Source organism: Tenebrio molitor, chromosome 4 (genome assembly GCF_963966145.1).
Source record: "Tenebrio molitor chromosome 4, icTenMoli1.1, whole genome shotgun sequence".
Classification (NCBI taxonomy): Eukaryota; Metazoa; Arthropoda; class Insecta; order Coleoptera; family Tenebrionidae; genus Tenebrio; species Tenebrio molitor.
Window position 1 is genome coordinate 4,694,738 of NC_091049.1, and position 22,595 is coordinate 4,717,332.

At 38.0% G+C, this 22,595-nt stretch overlaps 4 protein-coding genes across 8 annotated transcripts; 1 reads left to right on the plus strand and 3 right to left on the minus strand.

Annotated features, from left to right (window-relative positions):
• Window positions 1–187: 187 nt before the first annotated feature.
• On the minus strand, window positions 188–2,561 carry LOC138128282 (uncharacterized). Of its 4 annotated transcripts, none has more exons than XM_069044473.1 (4): window positions 2,420–2,561; window positions 1,856–1,956; window positions 1,048–1,797; window positions 188–1,001 (listed from the first exon to the last, which is right to left on the minus strand). In XM_069044473.1, the coding sequence occupies exons 3-4, from the start codon at window positions 1,793–1,795 to the stop codon at window positions 268–270; spliced, it is 1,482 nt and encodes a 493-aa protein (XP_068900574.1). In that variant the 5' UTR covers window positions 1,796–1,797; window positions 1,856–1,956; window positions 2,420–2,561; the 3' UTR covers window positions 188–267. The 4 variants fall into 4 exon arrangements, with proteins under 4 accessions (XP_068900574.1, XP_068900573.1, XP_068900576.1 ...); XM_069044472.1 differs by having other exon boundaries at window positions 1,048–1,800; XM_069044475.1 differs by lacking the exon at window positions 1,856–1,956.
• Window positions 2,562–2,667: 106 nt separating this feature from the next.
• On the minus strand, window positions 2,668–5,488 carry LOC138128281 (uncharacterized). The gene is made up of 3 exons (XM_069044471.1): window positions 5,218–5,488; window positions 3,637–4,438; window positions 2,668–3,590 (listed from the first exon to the last, which is right to left on the minus strand). The coding sequence occupies exons 2-3, from the start codon at window positions 4,403–4,405 to the stop codon at window positions 2,854–2,856; spliced, it is 1,506 nt and encodes a 501-aa protein (XP_068900572.1). The 5' UTR covers window positions 4,406–4,438; window positions 5,218–5,488; the 3' UTR covers window positions 2,668–2,853.
• Window positions 5,489–9,435: 3,947 nt separating this feature from the next.
• On the minus strand, window positions 9,436–12,160 carry LOC138128870 (uncharacterized). Of its 2 annotated transcripts, XM_069045078.1 has the most exons (4): window positions 12,027–12,105; window positions 11,482–11,519; window positions 10,620–11,406; window positions 9,436–10,573 (listed from the first exon to the last, which is right to left on the minus strand). In XM_069045078.1, exons 3-4 carry the CDS (start codon window positions 11,371–11,373, stop codon window positions 9,840–9,842), a joined length of 1,488 nt encoding a protein of 495 aa, XP_068901179.1. In that variant the 5' UTR covers window positions 11,374–11,406; window positions 11,482–11,519; window positions 12,027–12,105; the 3' UTR covers window positions 9,436–9,839. The 2 variants fall into 2 exon arrangements, with proteins under 2 accessions (XP_068901179.1, XP_068901178.1); XM_069045077.1 differs by lacking the exon at window positions 11,482–11,519 and having other exon boundaries at window positions 12,027–12,160.
• Window positions 12,161–20,633: 8,473 nt separating this feature from the next.
• LOC138128233 (golgin subfamily A member 6-like protein 26) lies at window positions 20,634–21,449 on the plus strand. The gene has a single exon (XM_069044423.1). It carries the CDS (start codon window positions 20,634–20,636, stop codon window positions 21,447–21,449), a length of 816 nt encoding a protein of 271 aa, XP_068900524.1.
• Window positions 21,450–22,595: the final 1,146 nt, after the last annotated feature.

Sequence of the window (22,595 nt, forward strand, 5' to 3'; positions counted from 1 at the left end):
ATCGGAATATGACGCACTGTTAAGTGTCATAAATTGTTGTCTACGCTCGAGATAAGTAAGCTTAACAGGCAAACAACAAATCCTTTTGATTCAACTAATTGGGCCGATTTGAATAACTAGCTTCTCAATTCTGATCTCGAACAACTTAGAGTAATTTTGGGGTTTTGAAAATTAGAGAAACACCAAGAAGTTATGATAATTTACTAAAATAACTGGTAGTACTAGTACTAGTACCGATATCACAATTGTTCTCTTTCGTTAATATCGTTAGTGCAACATGTGCAAGTCTGTGAGAGCGCTCTCCACCCTGTTGATCAATTCATCTTTGAAATTCCACACCCTGGTGTCTATAACACTGTTAACCCTCATCGCTTCGCAGCCACTAACCCCAACCCCACTGGCGCAGTCAGAACGATAATGCTGGAGATGTGCTAGACTGACATCGATGTCGCCGGTTGTACATACCCCCAAGCAACCAAAGGGGTAGTGGTTGTGTAAAGCTAACACTTTGTCGGTGTCGTGGAAGCCTTTAACGAAGTACTTCGGCTTGGTGTAGTTCTCTGCTCTGTTAACGTGCTGCAACATGTGCATGTACTGAGGGATTCCTTCGAACCAGGGATGCTGGTGGAGGTGATTGTCCAAGAAGTAGACGTTGCGAGCCATGTAGGACGACTTCTTGCCCAAAGTGTTGTTGAGGGTGGCGATCAAGTCGACCCAGGTACCTTCAACAGGCACTATGACCTCGTCGGTGTCGAGCAGCACCACGTACTTAAACTCGTGGAGGTGCTTGTAGAGGCAGTCGTTGTAAGGAATGACCTCTTGGAGGCGCCTCTGGACGATTTTCTTGCGCAGGAACTGGGTCTGGAGGTAGGGGTGGTTGGAGTAGTCGCCCGCGAGGGTCAACGGAGTCACTTCGATTAGTCCTTTCTCTTCGTAATACTCCAACAACTTCTTGGTGTTGGGGTGGACCTTGAACTCGTAGAAGTTGATCTTTTCGGCACCTGAAACTCGACGTGTACAAAGAGTACCACCGGTACTGACACCCACCTAGAATGTTGAGGTACTCGATCCACTCCGCCAGACGAGTTGTCATGTCTTGGTACGGGAAAGACAACCCTTTCACACACACCACGAAATTCTTCTTCTCAGCTCTTTTGGACCCAAAAATCTTCAGATTGTTAGTAGCGCTGTCGCACTGCCCCTCCACCAATGAAACAGAAATAGGGAGTTTTCCCCGGAGCGACTTGACCTCACACGAAATCAGATATGGATGGAGGTAGCTACCCATCTCTGCCCCCCAACCCATTCGAAACAACCACAACGATGTTCTGGTTTGCACGATAACAGGTCTGGAGCTATCGGGGTACCAAAACTGGCAGTAGAATTGAAATTGTCTCGGGGGCTGGTTGTACGTTGCCAAAATCCGCACAGAAGTACCTTGGCGTTTATCCAGATAGGCGTTGAACAAGTAGAGATTTCCTTTGGAGGTGTTCTGGACCTGCCAGTGATCATTCTTGAACTTCAAATCGAAAATTCCGGGAAATCTGGCACAAGACTGGTTGAATCTTGACGGTTTTTTGGCCTTGTCGTCGAGATAGACGTCGGGAAGGTTGCCAGTTTTGTTCATGTCCAACAAACTGTGATAGGGACCAAATCTGATCGGCTCGCTGGCGCGGAAGTACCGTTCGTGGGTACTGCGGTGGGCACTGGTCAAATCGGAGATGTTGGTTTGGTACAAAAATATCAAAACTACTGCGCAACCCACCAATATGATAAAAACAAATATCTTCGCCATGGCTACTAGAAAAAAATGACAGTTAACAAGAGAAATTGTCTACAGTCTGGTGGATAGTACCGAGAGTTGGTGTTTCTTTGTCACGAGAACAACATAGTCGGCTGTGAGTGATGAACTGTCAAAAGCTGTCAGTTCTTGTCATACGTTTGGTCACGTGTACACTTAAAAAAACAATCGAAGATAAATGGCAAACGTACAGAAACAATAGAAAATTCAATCAGTCGTAAAAACAGATTTGAATACGAAAATGGTGTAAAAAAGTAGTAAAAGATAAGCAATAAATAAATTTATGTTTGTCGTAAACGAGAGAGTGTATTAATAAGATAGGGACCAAAAGAAAGGAAATATATTTTTATCAGTCTGGAAGTAGGTTAGGTTGACTAAATAAGATGAAGTATTTGGACAAGATAGGAAGAAAAATATAACAATAGAAATTGTCCCAAGAGAGGTGTTGCTATTTTTGGCACGATGAGAGTCGGCAAGATCTTGTTGAAATGAATATTATAAGACATTGAAGAGCTTGTGAGGTGGCCCTGTGAGAAGTGGAGGAGTAAAGAAGTGTAAAGTGATGAATAGGAGAGTATTTTGTTGTACAGAGTGATGGAAAAAAATACAATGACGTACCTGTGGATGGAAAATTACTAACTTCACTAGTTATTAGCCTTCATGACTTTTTACATAAAGACAGTGATCAAATACCACAAAAAGAATTTAATTTTGCACGTTGGAGCTCATGGTTCAATCGAACCACAAGGTGTTTTGTGGCTCGAGTAAATTTGCACCTATCTCCTGCTCGCGAAGTGCTTCTTATCAGTAAATCAGAGTAAACATTTTGCAAATCTCTGGTCGGTCAAGGACAATGATTAAAATGATACGTAACAAGTTTGTATTTTTTGGAAATGCAACAAAATGGAGCTAGTTCACGCACGTTTTTGTTGCACTGAATCAGTTACATTTGCTACATTAATAAAGGAGATGAATAAGTTAACAACGGAATAAATAGTGACAACACCAACACATAACAGTCAGCTCATCGATACTGACATTATCGTCAGTTATCATCGGGAATCTGCAGCGAATCCCAAATCAGCTAGAGCCCTCTCCACCCTCTTTATCAGCTCGTCCTTGAAATTCCACACTCTCGTGTCCATAACACTGTTGGCCTTCATGTCGTCGCAGGCCTTGACACCTTTGACGCAATCCCCGCGGTAGTGCTGGAGGTGGGCCAGATTCAAGTCGATCTCTTTGTGTTTGCAGCCCCCAAGACAAGAGTAAGGGAAGTGGTTGTGCAAAGCCGCCACCAAGTCAGTGTCGTGGAAGGCTTTGATGTATTGCCCGGGACCAGTGTGGTTCTTGGCTCTGTACACGTGCTGCAACATGTGCATGTACTTGGGGATTCCCTCGAACCAGGAGTGCTCGTGGAGGTGACTGTCCAAGAAGTAGACGTTGCGGGCAACGTACGACGACTTCTTGCCCCAAGTGTTGTTAAGGGTGGCGATCAAGTCCACCCAGGTACCTTCAGCGGGAACTATGACCTCGTCGGTGTCGAGCAGCACGACGTACTTGAACTCTTGGAGGTGCTTGTAGAGGCAGTCGTTGTACGGGATGACCTCTTGGAGCCGCCTCTGGATGACTTTGTTGTGCAGGAAGTGGTCCTGGAGGTAGGGGTGGTTGGAGTAGTCGCCCACGAGGGTCAACGGAGTCACTTCGATTTGTCCTTTCTCTTCGTAATACTCCAACAACTTCTTGGTGTTGGGGTGGACCTTGAACTCGTAGAAGTTGATCTTTTCGGCACCTGAAACTCGACATGTACAAAGAGTACCACCGGTACTGACACCCACCTAGAATGTTGAGGTACTCGATCCACTCCGCCAGACGAGTTGTCATGTCTTGGTACGGGAAAGACAACCCTTTCACGCAAACCACGAAGTTTTTATTCTTCTCCCCTTGAGACCTAAAGACCTTGAGATTGTTGGTAGCGTTGTCGCACTCGCTCTCCACCAATGAGACCGAAGTGGGGAGTTGACCGTTGATCATCTCAGCCTTGCACGAAATCAAGTAGGGGTGGATGAAGTAACCATTGTCGGCACCCCATTTCCGGGAGAACATCCAGAACGGAAGCTCACTCTGGACCAACACAGGTTTGTCGCTGGTGGGGTACCAGAACTGACAAAAGAACGCGTCGGTGGGATGCACATCGTACATCCCCACTATCCTGATTTTAGTCCCGTTGCGCTCGTCCCAGTAAGCGTTGAACAGTAGCAACGTCCCATTGGACGTCTTCTGGACCTGCCAGAGGTCATTCTTGAACCGGAGGTCGAACAGATCTGGGAATTTGGCACAAGTGTTGTTGAAACTCGAAGTCTTATTGTTCTTGTCCGAGAAGTAGTAGTCAGGGATGTTGCCATTACTCTCTTTGTCGAAGGATACAGTGAGAGAGTTTGGTATGGCATCTGTGGGAGAACTCTCTGTTGGGTCCACTTTCGTTTGGAGGATCTGCCTGAAGGTGTCGTGACGGCTGTACGAGTTTGTGATCGCCATTTTTTGGAAGGCCACGTTGAGAATGGCGATCACAACGATCACTAACAACAAAGTGAATCTTCTCGACATGGTGCAACCAATATAGTCAATAATGAGCGTTCTCTAAATATGGACAAAAATAGTTGCAGTTGGTGATTGATTCGATCGATCCAGGCTTATCATAAATAAATGATTGTTAAGCTTATCAAATAGTGTATGTTAATTTCATGGCCACCAAAAAATGTAATGTAAAAATGAATTGCATAGAATCTCGAGACAAAAATGCAAACTAACAAAAGATTATATGATACTTCTTTGGTTGGATTCATGAAAGACCAGAGCGTAGTAAATTAACAAATATGTACCAAAAAATGTATCTCGAGAATCGACAAATAAGATGAGAAATGAAACAGCGAAAATGTGAAGAGAGACAGAGATAAGGAAGTGAATCAGTACTCTGGGAAAATAAATTCTAGAAGAATGAATGTGCATGTGACGATTTCATGTGTGCAACTACTGGAATCGATCACGTCCTGACCTAATGCACTCGAACTGTACGAAATGACCACCACGGTGACCGGACTCACCCCCAATTGAAATCGTTTAGAGCGGGGCTTAAAAGCATGTGATGAAAGAAGCTTAATAAGCGAGGATTTAGTAGACGATTTCATGTGTGCAACTACTGGAATCGATCACGTCCTGACCTAATGCACTCGATCTGTACGAAATGACCACCACGGTGACCGGACTTACCCCCAATTGAAATCGTTTAGAGCGGGGCTTAAAAGCATGTGATGGAAAAAGCTTAATAAGCGAGGATTTAGTATGATCATGCGATGACGTACGTCTCATTTCTCAAAATGGACGGGGGAAATGTACCAAGGAAAATCTTTATAACTTACCTGTCAGTGTTATGAAAGGATGTATTCGCGAACAGGTGACAATTTTCTTTTACGCATCATGGTCGTGAGTCTGCTACGAATACCTCGCACGATACTGGTCGAATCTTTATTGTAGTAATAAAAAAAAAACAATTAGCTTATCTCTTCCTATCTGAAAGAATCACGACTTCTCAAATATGCTTAACAGTGAGTTTTGGAATATTTTGGAGGTTTGTACCACTCGGAAACTCGAAGTTCTAAGAAATAGTTGTAACTATGTCGATGTCAATTTTATTATATGTATTTTCGGTTACTAAATATGAATTTTTCGTGTTAGCCTTCAGTGGTGTTACCATTTGCGTTGATCGAGTCGTGTTTAAGCTTATCTCGACATATTTAATCCCAACGAAAAGTAAGTGGATTTGTGGTAATCATCGTAATTTGGAAGTTGACGGTAGAGAAAAAAAGTTGGTGTTATCTCCTGTAAAATCCAGATATTAATATTTAATTTTTCATTTTATATCGCTCCATCTTTATTGTGTCACATAGAGATATTAGGAAATTTAGAGGAAATTGTATTTTTGAGCTTTATTTAAATTCTCCGTTTAATCATAAGAACTGTTTGCAAAATACATCCAAGCAAACACTTTTTGGTTTTGCTATATCCAAGAAACAAGAGGTGCAGATTAGCTGATAATGTCCAACAAGAATATTTATTTATTCAACAAAACAGCTACTTAATCAATTCTATGAATAAAGCCTAGGACAAATATGTTTCATTTGCTTAAATAATTCTGCAACGGAAACACACTGTACAGGATCGGGCGTCGCGAGACATCACGACTTCTGATTAAATAAAATTGTCGAAATTTTATATACCTAACTAATTATTGGTATTTTTGAGAATTTTTTAAATCTTTTTTGTTAATAAATAAGGCCGTAACAGTTTTGTTAGTTTTCTGATATTAACTGTTAATTTACCTATAAAGTTTTTGGACTAAATGAATCTGTAGCTGCTAGCGCATCAAAGCCTGGTGGCACAATTACAAATTTTGACCTTGTTAGCTAAATAATTCGCTTTTTTACTTAAACGCAAACCAGACACGTGATTTATGGCAAAATGGTATAATTTGCCAACAAAAGGATCATTCACCAGTAGCCGACCGTTCTGAAGCCTCTTATTTACAAATGTAAAATTGCGTTTAATTCAAAATCTAATTGGAATTTTTTTCGTAAATAATTATGGGAAGTGAATCTGGGTCGGTTAGTATAAAAATCAGAATTAGACTTTTTGGTAAAATTGACTTTTTTTTTGGTTTTGTTTGTAAGTGAAAAATTATCAAAAAATTATGAAATGTGCCTTACCAATACCCAGGTAAGTGTGAAAAATTTCGACAATTTTTTAAAAATAGAAGTCGCGAATTCTCGCGTCCGCGTATACGACGCCCGACCTGTACATAATACACTCACCGGCACAAAAAACGACTCATTATGATTTCTTTAATAAATGGTCTTGAAATTATATGTGTGCTTATTTTTTTTATTATAGTCAAATTGGGATATTTTCAAAGATCGGGAGTGCTATGGTCACCATGGCAACCGAAATGTTTTGTTTAAATAAATTATTACCTAGAAAATTTGCGCTACTTCCATGTTGTTTTTGTCAGTTGATTTACATGTTAAAAAATTTAATTTGACAATACGAGATATATACTAATTCAAAATGCTGTTCAAATTTTGACAATTTTTCATAACAAATTTTTTTCTGAAAAATTACTTTTATTGTTTTTTTTCATTAAAATTTTATTTGCTGTGTTTAATGTTTTGTTTGTTGGATATTTTTTTGGCAAAGAATAACTTAAATAACACATCAATACAACATGATATCAATTTTTTTTCCTAAAACAATGAATTACTTAATTATATTAATAAAATTCAAAGTGAGTCGTTTTTTGTGCCGGTCAGTGTATGTAGGTACAGTCATTCGCCAAAATAAAATAGGACAAAGTGTTACCTTAGACAGTTTCACAATTCAAAGATTTGTATAGTGTAACTGAGACGTATGTGTCTCAGATTACAACTTGACGATTGATCTACAAAAAGTTAGGTTGTGTTTTTAGCACTGTATTTTAATTCGGCAGGAATTACATGTACTGATACCCCATCCCTTAATCTATCGGTGATTACCGCTTTCTGTGCTGGCGATAAGTTCGGCATTATAATTATCTAATACTGATTAAGTGATTAATATAGTCGAATGATGACATTTATCACATTTTTTTTTAATTTTGGACACTTTTGTTTCCTAAGAGATGGATTTTACAAAAATATCGAATTACAGAATCAAAATTTACTTTGTCCCATTTTATTTTGGTCAACGACTGTACTTCTCCAATATTTCTAGGCAGTATTCTGTTTCTTTAACAATTTACATTTCTAGTGTATTCTACAAAAATTAAAGTGATAGATGGAAGTTTCGTTGCAATTAATTTAAATAAACATGACCAGTAACACCAAAGTGTTTTATTTGTCATCTTTCTATTGTCATCAACTTGTCAAACATCCCTGGTACCAACATGATTACAAGAAAAACCTGTAACAGACGTGAAGTTGCAACATGGCAGTGTGTAGATGACAGTTTGAATTCTTGTACAGTGCAACAATTATTAACAGATTTATCCGGATGTCGATGAGTGTTTAATGTGAATTTACTTTGGTCAATAATAACATTTGATTTAAAATGATCGTGTGCAACGTGCTGTAAATTTAGAACGTAAGTGAGGTTATGAATTGTTGGCGCTATTTGCAGCCACAAAGCACACAGGATTCTGAATTTTTCTTATTTTAATTACCCATCTTTGTTCCATTCTAGTTGTTGTCTCGTAAAATTACATTACATTTTTGGGGGAGGGGACGTAGCCTGTAGCCCCCCAAAGGGGGTTACCAGATAACTCGCTCCTCGAACGTGACCCCCCACTCTTTTGTTTACCTGTTGGACACTTTTACTTGAAGCAAAGTTAAAACACAACGACAAAGAAAAAAAAAAGAAAAAATAGTGATAAAGATAAGCAATGAAAGTGAAGGATAAAACTAAATTAAATTAACGATGAGATCTACAAATAGATTAATTAACAATCTCCTCATTTTATTAATTGAAGAGCATTGAATAATATTGAGATGTTAATATAAGTTGTTGTTTCAATTTGGTCAATCTAGAGTTTAAACATTTAGGATTTAACTAACTAACTCTAGAAAATATTAATAAAATAGTTATTTTTGTATCAAGGCCAAAAAGTGCATCTTTTTCGTCCGAGTCTGGGTTTGATGGCCGAGGCGCAGCCGAGGCTTTAAACGGGCGAGGAGAAAAGGCATTTTTTGGCAGAAGTGCACATTAAATTTTTTAGGCGACAGTTCGAACTACAAAGCAAAACATATCATTGGAAAAATTACAAATTTATTTTGTATCTAGCTTTTTCAAATAAATAACTTTATTAATTCATATGACAGGATCATTATCGGTTTTACTAAACAGACCAACAAATGGCGCCACAGTCAGCATCCGAAAAAGAGTTACTTTTCGTCCGCTTGTGAGTATTTAAAATTATCGTTAATTTTTGGTGGATTGTACTGAGAGCTCGTGTTTCTTACCGCGACATAAGTCAAAATGTCAGTGTATGATGAACCGATGATGAAGGTACAGTTGGTTGCAAAAAAAAACGGGAAGCGAAAATGTTCCTAATGTGAATTTGGTTTTGTCCATTTGTCAATTAATTGTCTACTTGACAATACCTATTAAATAATTTTTTAAAATGTCATTGAATTTTGACGTTAATTCCAACCTATCTCTCGTAAGAACTTTTCACACTATAGAAAAATTGTAAAAAAAGTGTCAATTTTATTCTGACAGTTCCCGTTTTTTTGCAACCAACTGTATGAAGAATAAATCAATCATATTTATTGTAAACGGAAAAAATGATAAAACTGACAAAATGGGAATTGGAGACTGTTGTAATTTTTTCATATTTACTAAAAATCTCAAGCTGAATAAACAAGATGAGATGTTTAGACAAGATAAGAAGGAAAATTTAAAAATAGAGAGTTTTCCAAGCGAGGCGTTGTAATTGTGAGTACAATTAGATCACGTAAGATCTTGTTGAAATGACTATTGTGTCGTTGTCAACAAGCCGAATGACTTTTGGGTCGATTCTAAGACCACAAAAAGGAAGTAAATAAGTGAAATTTATTAGCTGGAGGGTTTTTTAATCGAACACAATGATAGTACAGAATACAATAGCATTATCTGTAAATGAAGGTTTATTGATTTTTCTATTTAGTGATTAGCCTTCACAATTTTTTCAATAACAACTGTGATCAAACGACACGTCAAAGGCTTAAATCTCTGGTTGATCAAAGATGATGTTTAGAATTATTCGGTCCTAGTTAGAATTTCGAGAAACCCAACAAGATGTTGCCTCTTCACACACACAAGTATTCGCACTGAATAAGTGGCACTTGGTACACTAGAATTAATGCGGACGAATGTTTTCTTACGGATAAAGTAAAAAATATAATAAATAGTAACAGCAACAGAAAAGTATCTGTCAGTTCATCAGTTTTGCAAGGTTTGATATTGTCGTCAGTTATCACAACGATTCTTCAGCGAATCCCAAAACAGCAAGCACCCTCTTCACCCTCTTTATCAGCTCGTCCTTGAAATTCCACACTCTCGTGTCCATAACACTGTTGACCTTCATCGCGTCGCAGTTGATACCCTTGACGCAATCTGCGCGGTAATGCTGGAGATGTGCCACGTCCAAGTCGATCTCCTTATCTTTACAGCCTCCTTGACAAGCGTAAGGGAAGTGATTGTGCAACGCCGTGACCAAATCCGTGTCGTGGAAGCCTTTGATGAAGTGCCTCGGTTTGGTGTGGTTCCTGGCTCTGTACACGTGCTGCAACATGTGCATGTACTTGGGGATTCCCTCGAACCAGGAGTGCTCGTGGAGGTGACTGTCCAAGAAGTAGACGTTGCGGGCAACGTACGACGACTTCTTGCCCCAAGTGTTGTTGAGGGTGGCGATCAACTCCACCCAGGTACCTGCAGCGGGAACTATGACCTCGTCGGTGTCGAGCAGCACGACGTACTTGAACTCTTGGAGGTGCTTGTAGAGGCAGTCGTTGTACGGGATGACCTCTTGGAGGCGCCTCTGGATGACTTTCTTGTGCAGGAACTGGTCCTGGAGGTAGGGGTGGTTGGAGTAGTCGCCCACGAGGGTCAACGGAGTCACTTCGATTAGTCCTTTCTCTTCGTAATACTCCAACAACTTCTTGGTGTTGGGGTGGACCTTGAACTCGTAGAAGTTGATCTTTTCGGCACCTGAAACTCGACATGTACAAAGAGTACCACCGGTACTGACACCCACCTAGAATACTGAGGTACTCGATCCACTCCGCCAGACGAGTTGTCATGTCTTGGTACGGGAAAGACAACCCCTTCACGCACACCACGAAGTTTTTATTCTTCTCCCCTTGAGACCTAAAGACCTTGAGATTGTTGGTAGCGTTGTCGCACTCTTTCTCCACCAATGAGACCGAAGTGGGGAGTTGACCGTTGATCATCTCAGCCTTGCACGAAATCAAGTAGGGGTGGATGAAGTAACCATTGTCGGCACCCCATTTCCAGGAGAACATCCAGAACGGACGCTCACTCTGGACCAACACAGGTTTGTCGCTGTTGGGGTACCAGAACTGACAAAAGAACGCATCGGTGGGATGCACATCGTACATCCCCACTATCCTGATTTTAGTCCCGTTGCGCTCGTCCCAGTAAGCGTTGAACAGTAGCAACGTCCCATTGGACGTCTTCTGGACCTGCCAGAGGTCATTCTTGAACCGGAGGTCGAACAGATCTGGGAATTTGGCACAAGTGTTGTTGAATCTCGCAGTCTTCTTGTTCTTGTCCGAGAAGTAGTAGTCAGGAATGTTGCCATTACTATCTTTGTCGAAGGATACAGTGAGAGAGTTCGGTCTCGCATTTGTTGGTTCCACTTTCGTTTGGAGGATCTGCCTGAAGGTGTCGTGACGGTTGTACGAGTTTGTGATCGCCATTTTTTGGAAGGCCACGTTGAGAATGACGATCACAACGATCACTAACAACAAAGTGAATCTTCTCGACATGGTGGAACCAATATAGTCAGTGATGAGTGTTCTCTAAATATGGACAAAATAGTTGCAGTTGGTTATTGATCAGAACGATAAAGGCTTATCATAAATCCTCAAGCTTACCAATAAATGTGCTTTAATTTCATGGCCACCAAAAGCAGCTGTGTAAGAATAAATTATGTAGATTCCCTAGACAAATGCAAAACTATCACAAGATTAGTAGACTATACTTCTGGGCATTTGTTAAACACCAAAGCGTAGCAAATTAGTGGGAACCAAAAAAATTTGTCTAGAGTGTCGACAAATAAGATGAGGAACGAAACAGCGAAAATGTGCAGAGAATCAAAGATAAGGAACTAAATCGGTACTTGAAAGAGTTTTACGTAGGTATTGGTTTACGAAATCTGGACCCTGGGAAAGTAAATTTTAGAGGAATGAATGTGCAGGTAACGATCTCAGGTGTGCAACATCTGGAATTAACCACGTCCTATCCTAATGCACTTGAACAGTACGAAATGACCACCACGGTGACCGGACTCACCCCCAATTGAAATCGTTTAGAACGGAAAAACATGTGATGGAAAAAGCAGAATAAGTGAGGATTTAGCATGATTATGTGTCTGATTTCTCAATATGGACAGCGGAAGAGAAAAATCTTTACGACTTACTTAGTATTATAAACTGGTGTATTCGCGAACAGGTGACAGTTTTTTTTTGCGCATCTTATTCGTGAGTCTGCTTCGAATACCTGACAGGATACTGGATGAATTTTTATCTTTGTATAAATAAAACAAAACAATTTGCTTATCTCGTCGTATCTAAAAGAATTACGTTCTGTTAAATATCCTTGACACCGAGTCACAAAGAATATTTTGGAGGTGTGCAGGTCTTGGACACTCCAATAAATTCTAAGAAAACGTTTGAACTGCGTCAATTTCAATTTTTTTAAATTCTCATTTCAGGTGTTGTAATAGCCGTCACTGGTGTAAGCGTTTCTATAGAATCACGTTCAGGATTATCGTGACGTAATTAATCCCAACGGATAGAAAATGGATTTATGATATAATTGATATATCATCGCAAATTGGAAAAGTGTGACGATAGAGAGGAAATGTTGGTGTTATCTCCGCCAAAATCCAGATTTTACTATTTTAACATTGATGTTTTTCGTCTTCATTTTTGAAGTGAAAACTTCTTTATTTTTTAGTAACACGATATTGTTTCTTTTCGTCATAGATACAGATTGTGAAAAACAACTCATATCTCCCTTGGGATTTGTCAAAGTTTTTCGCCCTCCACATTGTTGACAACAAACTCATGAGAACGAAACTATAGCAACCACATATTCACGCAATCTTCCCTGCTAAATATTTTTAATAAAATTTTAACTTTTAAGTACAGAGACTAAAAAATAAAAAATTGTATGTACCACGGGAGATATTCATGTTTTTCCCCTCGGTTGACTTATAATTCCTCGGGCCAAAGGCCCTCGGATTATAACCACGTCAACCTCAGGGAAAAATCATGTTCATATCTCCCTTAATGCATAAATATCTATTAGGCGCGCCGCATACATTTTATTCCCCCGGGCAGTGAAGTAGTTTCATGCGACACGGTAGAATCGTTCGCAGCACGACACGGCAAGCTAAAATCAAGGGAGTCGAGTTTTTTAGCAGAGGGAGCGAAAAACAATCAACTGTGCGTCATTTGTCAATTTTAAATTTTCATTGTACGTTGTGTTGTGACCTGACTGACCTCAGTGCAGAGCTGCAGGAGTAACTGTATACAGTGAGCGGCAAAAGTATGGAATAAATTCATTAAAAATTAAACCAAATTTTTTTCAAAAAAATCTTTGGACAGGTCGATTTTAGTTTATAAAAATACATATTTTAATAGAAAATAAAATTTCAAGCAGTCATTTGTTTTCGAGTTATGACGTCATCGATAGTTTTTTTAAATAGAAACACCCTATTTTTTTCTTGATTCTGGTAGCCCTTTTAACTGTCTAAATGACAGTATAAAATTTTTGTTATCTTACGTAAGGAAATTTTTGAGAAAAAAAAATAATAAACTTGGAAAAAATAAATTTTATAATGAACAAAAACAAGTCACAAAATAAAGTAGGTAAATCAAACAGTCAAATGTTACTGTCAATTTCATTCGTATGTGTTATTTGTTTTACAAAACGTTCTCGAAAATGACTAATTTAACAGAAACACAACATATAGAAATTTTCATTTTGATTGGATGCGATAGATAAAACGGAAACGGGGAATTTCTTCATAAACTTGCTTATTGTCAACAAGCTGGAGGATGGCAATTCGAACATTTAATTCCATAATTTTAAGTACTTAGTAACACAGTTTTTGACTTGTTTTTGTTCGTTACAAAATTTATTTTTTCCAACTTTATTAATTTTTTTCTCAAAAATTTCCTTATGTAAGATAACAAAATTTTTTTTACTGGCATTTAGACAATTAAAAGGGCTATCAGAATAAAGAAAAAAAATAGGGAGTTTCTATTAAAAAAAACAATCCGTGACGTCATAACTCGAAAACAAATGACTGTTTGGAATTTTATTTTATAATAGAATATGTATTTTTATAAACTAAAATTGACCTGTCCAAAGATTTTTTTTTTTTTAAATTTTGTTTAATTTTTAATGAATTTATTCCATACTTTTGCCGCTCACTGTATATACAGGGTGACTGACGAAAAACTTTTGACGCTGTAGCTTACTTATTTTTTATGCGATTTGAATAAATGACACATCAAATGAAATAGTTTGAAAAACACTTCATTATTATCCTATTAGATATTTTTTTCGACATCTATTTTTTGACAGACGATAGCCAACTTTTTTTTTTCAAGTTACACTCTATATATTTTTTTATTCGTTCTTATAAAGAATCTTCTTCTGAATATTCGTACATTAAAAGAAAAAACAAAAAATGTATTTTAATTGAAAAAAATTAAAAATCAAAAATCAAGTAATCAAATTTGTAAACAATACAAAATCTATTCTGGTTGCTCAAAATTTCCTCAATGCTGTCGATACCTTCTAGAAATGCCCACTTTTGCATTCAGTAAAAAATTTCGGGGTTTTTCCTGACATACTCGCACAACTCTTTTTTTTTAACTCTTTTTGGGTACCTGGTGGGGTCAAATAAACATTGTCTCGAAAGTTTCCAGTGAATATAAAGAAATCCAATGGATTCAAATCTGGGGATCTAGCAGGCCATCGAATAGCTCCATGAGCACCCATTCATCGTTCACCAACATAATTTAAATGATTTAAAAATACAAAATTCATGCGTGCCGTATGTGGTATGGCGCCGTCCTAATGAAACACGATTCTATTCAACACTGCTAATGGTATCTCAGCCAGAAAGTTGCTTATTTCGTTTGATAATAAATAATATGATATTTTGTTTGATTGAGACTGCTATCAATAAAAAAGGTACCCACTAGTCCATTCTATCTCCAAACATGCCACACCACACGTTAACACTAAATCGTCTTTTGACATTTTCTTCCACAGCAACATTATTATTATTATTATCATCAAACTGTTTTGACAAATGAATATTCAGAGCTAACTTAGTAATTTCGAGCATTTAGAACAAACTTATCTCTTGTTTATTTTGGTCACTTGATTTTTAAATTTTGTACATTTACTCTTTAATTTCTTGACTTTTGTTTAATGAATGCATTTGCATTTTTATATTCAGAAGACAAATCTCTACTATACTGAATAAAAAAAAATGTACAGTGCTATTTGAAAAGAAGAAGCTGATGTTAATCTGTCAAAAACTGGACGGAAGATTTTTTTTTTAATTAGTTGGTAATGAATTGTTTTCAAAATTATTTCATTTGATGTGTCACTTATTCAAATCGGATAAAAAATAAGCAAGATACAGCATCAAAGGTTTTTCGTCAGTCACCTGAATACAGGATATTTCACGAGTGATAATGAGTCTGACGTAATTTAAAATGCAACCCACACTATATTTCCGAAAAAAGCTGGCTACTGTCATTAAAATGTCCGGCTTTTTTTGAAAATGTATTGTGGGTTGAATTTATTATTCCGTCAGGCTCATTATCACTGGTGAAATACCCTGTATAGTTTTATATAATATAAACGATAAATAGACGACAAATATTGTAAGTGATGAATGTAGGATTTAATATGCAATTCTCAATTATAATACCACGAGTAGTCAAAGATTGTCGAATATTTTTGTGGTGGTATCACGAATGGTCATTCGCTTTATGAACACCATGAGTGCGTAGCACGAATGGTGTTCAAAAGCGTAATGACCATAAGTGATACCATCGGAAAAATATTCTACTATCTTTGACTACGAGTTGTATTCAACAGACTATTCAATGAACCAAATCAATGATTAAAATAAAAATTTTCAAAGCTAGTTGGCAAATCTGCGTTACACATGATTTCATTGTTCAGTTAACTTTGTAAGAAAGTAATAATTTCTTTGAATAAAAATAATAATCAAGGTTTGTTTAAAATATTCACCTCGACCACTAGTGGAATAGTCAGTTATATTTTCACGAGTGGAATATTCGCTGGAATTTTCTGTTGCTAGGCTACGAAAGTACATGTCTGCTCTTTTATTGGTTAATATTTGAAAAATAACAGGTGAATTGAATAGTCAATTATATAGTTTCAACAATTCATCTATTGGAAACATTTGTGTAGCAAAATGTGAAGAGGAAATTGGACAAATTATGATAATACAAGGTATTGCTATGAAAACTTCTGTTGTGTTCAATATCACCGTCAAGAAAATAAAACTTAAACATTCAAACCTAACCTCACAAATTTTGCCAGAGTGTACCTCTAAAAGCGGACGTATTTGCAGTTTCTATTGAAAAATACAGATTTTAGATCTTTATTTAAAAACAGCATTGGATTTAAATTTTTTTTTTTTTTTTTTAATAGCCTTCCCCTTTCACCATATTGGCCTATCAGGTACCTTGCGGTCGACTAATTTTTTCCTTTTTCCTTTGGTGGTGCGGCGGGGCTCCGGGGTACTTTCCCCGGCCACCCACGCCCACCCTCTCCTCTCCTCAACTCTCCTTTTTTCTGGACGACACGAAACGCACACAACACAACATCCATGGGAGACCATCCGGCCTGGGATTCGAACCCTGCTGACCTCGCGGTGGTGTCGGAAGAGTGTCGCTCTTCCTCCCACCACCCTACCGTCAGCCCCTGCTAGACATACACACGCATCCATGGCCCGGCGGAGGTTCCTTCCTTCGAAAAAATCCTCCCCCTTCGGTGGGATTCGAACCCACTAGCGCCGGGACCGCGACCTCGGAGCACTGTCTCCGACAACCATGCGGCCACCGAGCTACCTTGGATTTAAATAATATTAATTATTTATGCCTTGCTCCTTGTTCCTCCAAGTACTATCATCCATAATGATATATTTTTTTATAGAATAGGTACATATTACTTAAAATCAGTAACGAGCATCATAGAAGTTTTCACTTCTGTCGTGCGATCTTAAGCACACAATCGTTTTTTATTCTTTTTATTTTTTTCCATTTGTTTTTTAGGCAAATTGCTATTTATCCTCCTGTATGTTTAAATTTTCGCGATTGATTTAAATTCTTTGGTTATTTATCATTATACACAGGCCTACAAAACAAAACTTTTTAATCGATGTTTTTATTTTGATAATGATAACGGATTTTGTATAATATTGGATTCCTGATTACAAAAATACCCTTTATTTTTTTGTATCACGTCAGTTTTTTTCACAATTAACAAAAAAAAATTAAGCAATTTTTTTAGGGAAGTAAGATGTTTATAATAATTCTTGGTTAAAAATCTAACTAAATTTTTTATTCCTTATGAGAATGGCATCTTTGACGCTTTGTGAGGAAACTTCTTTTAATTGATTGTCTGCTGTATGTTTTTTTTGGGTACATCGCGCCGTAACATCCAGCAAAAATCTGCCATCATTGGTACGCTCCATCTTCCTTGATATCACCTCTCCATTTGTTTTATACCTTGGTCAAAACGTTCCCCTTGTTCCTCGCTGACAACACCAAGATTTTTAGGAAAAAGATTTAAGTGCGAAAATAGGAAATGCACTTTCAAACTCATATTACATCCCAAGATGTGAAAATTTTTAAACATGATCCTTACAATATTTTCATAGTCTCCATCTTTGTGATTTCCAAGCAATTTTTCTATGACGTTCTTAAATGCCGTCCAGGCATTCCTTTCAACAACATTCATAGAATTTTCAAAATCCTTACCTTTGTACAAAGATCTTATTTGAGGTCCTATGAATTTTGGCATTGGAGAGATCTGGAAACTTTGTTCATAAATATATACTTGAAATATTGTTCATTTTTATCAAGAGCCTTTACAAATTGCTTCAACAAACAGAGTTTGATATGCATTGGTGCTATCTAATACGACTTTTTTTTACAAATAAATTATTTTTTATTATTGTTTCCCGGTGCAAGTCTAGTTCTTAAAGGCCACTCCTTTAGAGTCCAGTGCTTGTCTCGTGCCCGGCTGTCCCACTCTCAAATAAAACATGTAATTTAGAATATCCATATTGTTGTCCGATATTACAATGTCGAAATTTTGAATTACCTAATTCATTCATTCTAGGTGAACATTCCAATTTTAAGAAAAAACGAATTGTGAAAAAACTAGACGTGATAGCGCAAAACCAAAATCATTTTCGTAATCAGGGGGTCGAAATTGTTCAAAAACTGTCAATTTTATGCAAACATCGAAATCAGTGTAGACCTGTGTTATCAGAAATGTTTGCAAAACACCTGCATGGAAACACCTTTTGCTATATCCAAAAACTAAGAGGTGTGGATTAGCTGATAAGATGCAACAAGAACAATACATGTATTGTGTTCACTTATTTAAGAAAGCAGCTAATCAGTTCTTTGAATAAAGCCTAGAACAGATATGTTTAATTTTTTTAAGTAGTCCTGATACGGAAACAGAATCTCTGTATCTACACAGTATTCAGTTCCCTAAACCACTTACACACTTCATGTGATTTCTACAAAAATGAAAATCATAGCAAGGAAACAACAACAATTGACTATTTCTATATCAACTATTAATGACACACACATTACTTCGAAAAAGGTATTTCAATTTTTTGTGCGATTGAATATTTATTACAAAACATTCACATCTAGAATAGGCCCAATGCGATACGTGTTTATACCCTTCACCAGGGATGGGCGTCGACGCGTCGACTTTATTTGTCGACATCGACACGTCGACAATACGTCATCAATGTCATCAATGTCGACAATGTCGACAATGTCGATAAAACGTCGACACTGCGTCAACAATATCGACAATGTCGGAAATTGTAATATGTAATGTGAGGTTATGTATGACTTAAATCTCACATGCACTGTCGTATATATGCCAACAATTTATTATACCTGTATTACCGACGAAGCGAGCTACACGTGGCAGAAAACGAGCTAAGAGAGTGAAGTGGAAAAGTAATAGAAAAATAAGAGAGATCAGCGAAGCAAGCAAGCAAGAGATCAGCGAAGCAAGGTAGGAAGAGGCGGAGCGGTGTGGGGAGGAAGGAAACACCCAAGAAGAGAAGGTTAAACCATGGCCAACTGTATCAAAACGCTAGGCGCTTATTATGGCCGTCCCACTTGGTTTGAAAAAGTGTTCCCGTCGAGTAGGCCCTGGAGCGTACGTACAGTGGCGCCCCCTAAATTAACATTAGGAACTGATTTGAAAACGAAATTCGTCACAATGACAGTATTGACAGTAGCTGCGTTCGTTTATATCATTTTTATGCTAATTTACGTCAAAATCGTTGGGTTATTGTAAAATGAGCAAATTGATGTAAATCTAAATCGTTCGGATATTAGACGTCAGAGTCATTAGACGAAGCTCGATTTGCTAGGAGTATTTCGACCGAGGATGTTGAGATTTTGGCGCCTGTCACAATAGTAGGGTTACTATCTGGTTATGTTTATGTAGTATGTGGAACAAGAGAGAAAAACAAGGGCATTTGCACAAGGTTTGAGTGGTGGGAAACGATGTAGGAGGACGCCCTAAAGGTATCTGGCCAGAAAAAACGCGAAAATTCGACCAGGAGCTAAAGTGAACAATTATCTACCCTATTTCCAATCAGCTGTTCAAGTCTATTAAATTTGTGCTTGCATCTCCGAGGTAGTATCCGAACGCACCTACCTAATCAAAACTTAGAAATAGTGGAAAAAAAGGTCAATATGATTTTTTAACGTTCCGCTGCAAATTTTTTTAAATTAAGCTACATTTGATGCATGATTGTCAGTAACAAGCTAAAGAACAATGAAACCATAATCTGTGAAAATTGTGCCGTTGTTAATGTTGAATGGAAAAAGTACCCTGCAGCAATTGTGTATCTAGTTGATAACCCGTGGATAACATAGCAGAGCATTTTGTTGGCTGTGCGAGGTCTTTCACCAATGGTTTTAGATTTGGTATTATCCAAACCATATACAGTATATATCGTTTATAACGATGTGGAAGGGACCGGTGAAATTCGGTCGTTATAACCGTAGGTCGCTATTTCCAAACACCATTTTAATACTGAAAAATCTTTTTATTTTCATAGAAAAGTGTACATTTAAAGGTAAATAAACGTGTCGATACATTTTTAAAGCTTTTATTACAAATTTAGGATCTCATCCTGTTGAATTTTTTTCATCTTTTTGATGTGCTCACTTATTCTAATGCTGAGACGAGTCACATTATCCAACAACACAATGTATTCAGAAAAATACTAAATTCGAATTAAAACAATTTGAGGTTATGTCTGATATTTTGAAGCAATTGAAGTTTCTTTTTTTTTATGGTTTTTAAGCTATTGACACAACACCTCACCTATTATATGTTTCTTATTTTACACTTTTACTATTTTTATTATTTTGTTACTGCATGCAATTAACACTTGCAGTTAATTTATAAATATTTAACATGGACATAACCAAGAATAGGACATAACCAATTACAGAAAAAAGAGACGTTTCTGTCATCCGTTGTCTTTTAATTCAAATAATCGTCACTTGAAGTCTCTACTGTACGTACGATTTTTTTAAATGTCAAGAACAATTTTTCTTACGGAGAAATCATCGAGTGGGACGGCCATAATAAGCGCTTAGCGTTTTGATACAGTTGGCCATGGTTAAACAAACGGAAAACGGCGACATAAAACGGCGACATCTAGGAGGTAAAGAGCAAGCCTATGAGCGAGGGAAGCAGAAACCGTTCTTTTAGCCAAGGAAGGGGGGAGGCGTCCCAGGAAGACAAGAAAAAAAGGAAAAGAACGGGAAAAGGGAAGACAGGAAGACAAGAAGAGGAGGAGGAGGAAGAGGTATTTGGGACAAGTAAAAAAACCGCAAGGTCACCGGAAGTGGAGAAGAAATTAGGCAGGGATATGGAAAAGATATTGGAAAAGCTGGAGGAAGTGAAAAGGGAAATTACAGAGGAAATAAAGGAGCTGAGAAAAGAGAATCAAGATGTCAAGAGAGAAATAGAACAACTAAGGGAAGAATTTAAGAATAAAGAAAAGAAATGGGAGGAGGAGAAAAACAGCATGTCTGAGAGAGTAGCATGGCTGGAAAAGAAGATGGAGAATGAAGAAAGAAGAAGAAGGAAAAATAACATAGTGATAACGGGATGGAGAAGTGAGGGAAGTAGCAAGCAGCAGAGCAGAGAGGAAGTAGAAAAGTTTATAAAAGAAAACATAGGGGAAGCGAAAGTTAAAGATTGCTACAACATAAACAAGGACCAAATACTAGTGCAAATGGAAGAGTGGAGTGGGAAAGAGAAGGTAATGAAGCAGAAAGGAAAATTGAGAGGAAATAGGGCAACAGAGAAAATATTTATTGACAACGACCTCACAAAGAAGGAAAGGGTAATACAGAAAAAAATACGAGCCATCGCCAGAGAAGAAAGGAGACAAGGGAAAGATCTAAAAGTTGGGTACATGAAAATAACCATAGAGGGGGTGCAGATGAGATGGAATGAAGAAAAGGGGAGACTGGAGGTTTTTCAGTAGATGTAGGAAGAGGAGATGGAGGAAAGGGAGACAACGGAAATGGACAAAGGATAAAGAAAAGGGTAGATGGACAAAAAAAAAGGGAAAACGGAAGGAAAGCACAAAGGGGAACAAGAGAAACAAGGTACGAAAGGGAGGAAAGGAGCAAAAGTATTATATTGGAACGTAGCGGGATTAAGAAAAAGAGGGGATGAATTTTGGGACTATGTACGACAATTCGAAGTAGTGGGACTGGTGGAGACGTGGGTGGAGAAACAGAGCTGGGAAAAAGTAGAAAAGACGCTACCGAAAGAATATAAATGGGAAGGACAATGGGCAAAAAGAGAAAGAAAAAGAGGAAGAGCTGCAGGGGGAATAATAACAGGGGTGAAGTTGGGAATTGAAGAGAAACAAAAAGAAAAGGGGGAAGAAGAGGGATACATGGAAAGAAACGTTCATATAGATAACGAATGGTGGAAAATAGCAACAGTATATAACAAGGAGATGAGGAAAACAACAAGACGGGTCGAGAACACAATGAAGATGGACAGGGAGGAATGCATGCTGTTAGGGGGTGATTTTAACGGGAGAATTGGAGAGAGAGGAGCCAGAAATTGGGAAGAAGAGAAAGGGGATGGGAGAAGAAAAACGAAAGACAAAGTGGAAAATGCAGAGGGGAAGAGGCTGATAGAGTGGATAGAAGAAAATGGATGGGAAGTGCTGAACGGGAATAAACGAGGGAATGAGGAAGGGGAAGTGACATACGTAGGCAGCAGGGGGGAAACAGTCATAGACTACGCAATAGTAAATGAGGCAGCATGGGAGAGAATGAAAGAGTTCAAAGTGGGAGAAAGAGTGGACTCCGACCATCTCCCTCTAGAAATTACCATAGAGGGAACGAACCAAGAAGAAAAGGAAAAGGGAGAAATGAGAGAGGAGGAGAAGAAGGTGATAGTAAAAGTGTGGAGTGAACAGGGAGTGAGAGAGTACAGGAGGAGACTGGAGGAAGCAACATTCAAGGAGCAGGAAATAGAGAAGATGGTGACAGAGCTAAAGGAAGTGATCGAGAAAGCGACGAAGAAAAAGGAGGTGATAGTAAGGGGAGCGAAAGGGGCAGGAAAGAAAAATGGATGGTGGGACAGAGAATGTGAGCAAGCAAAGAGGGAA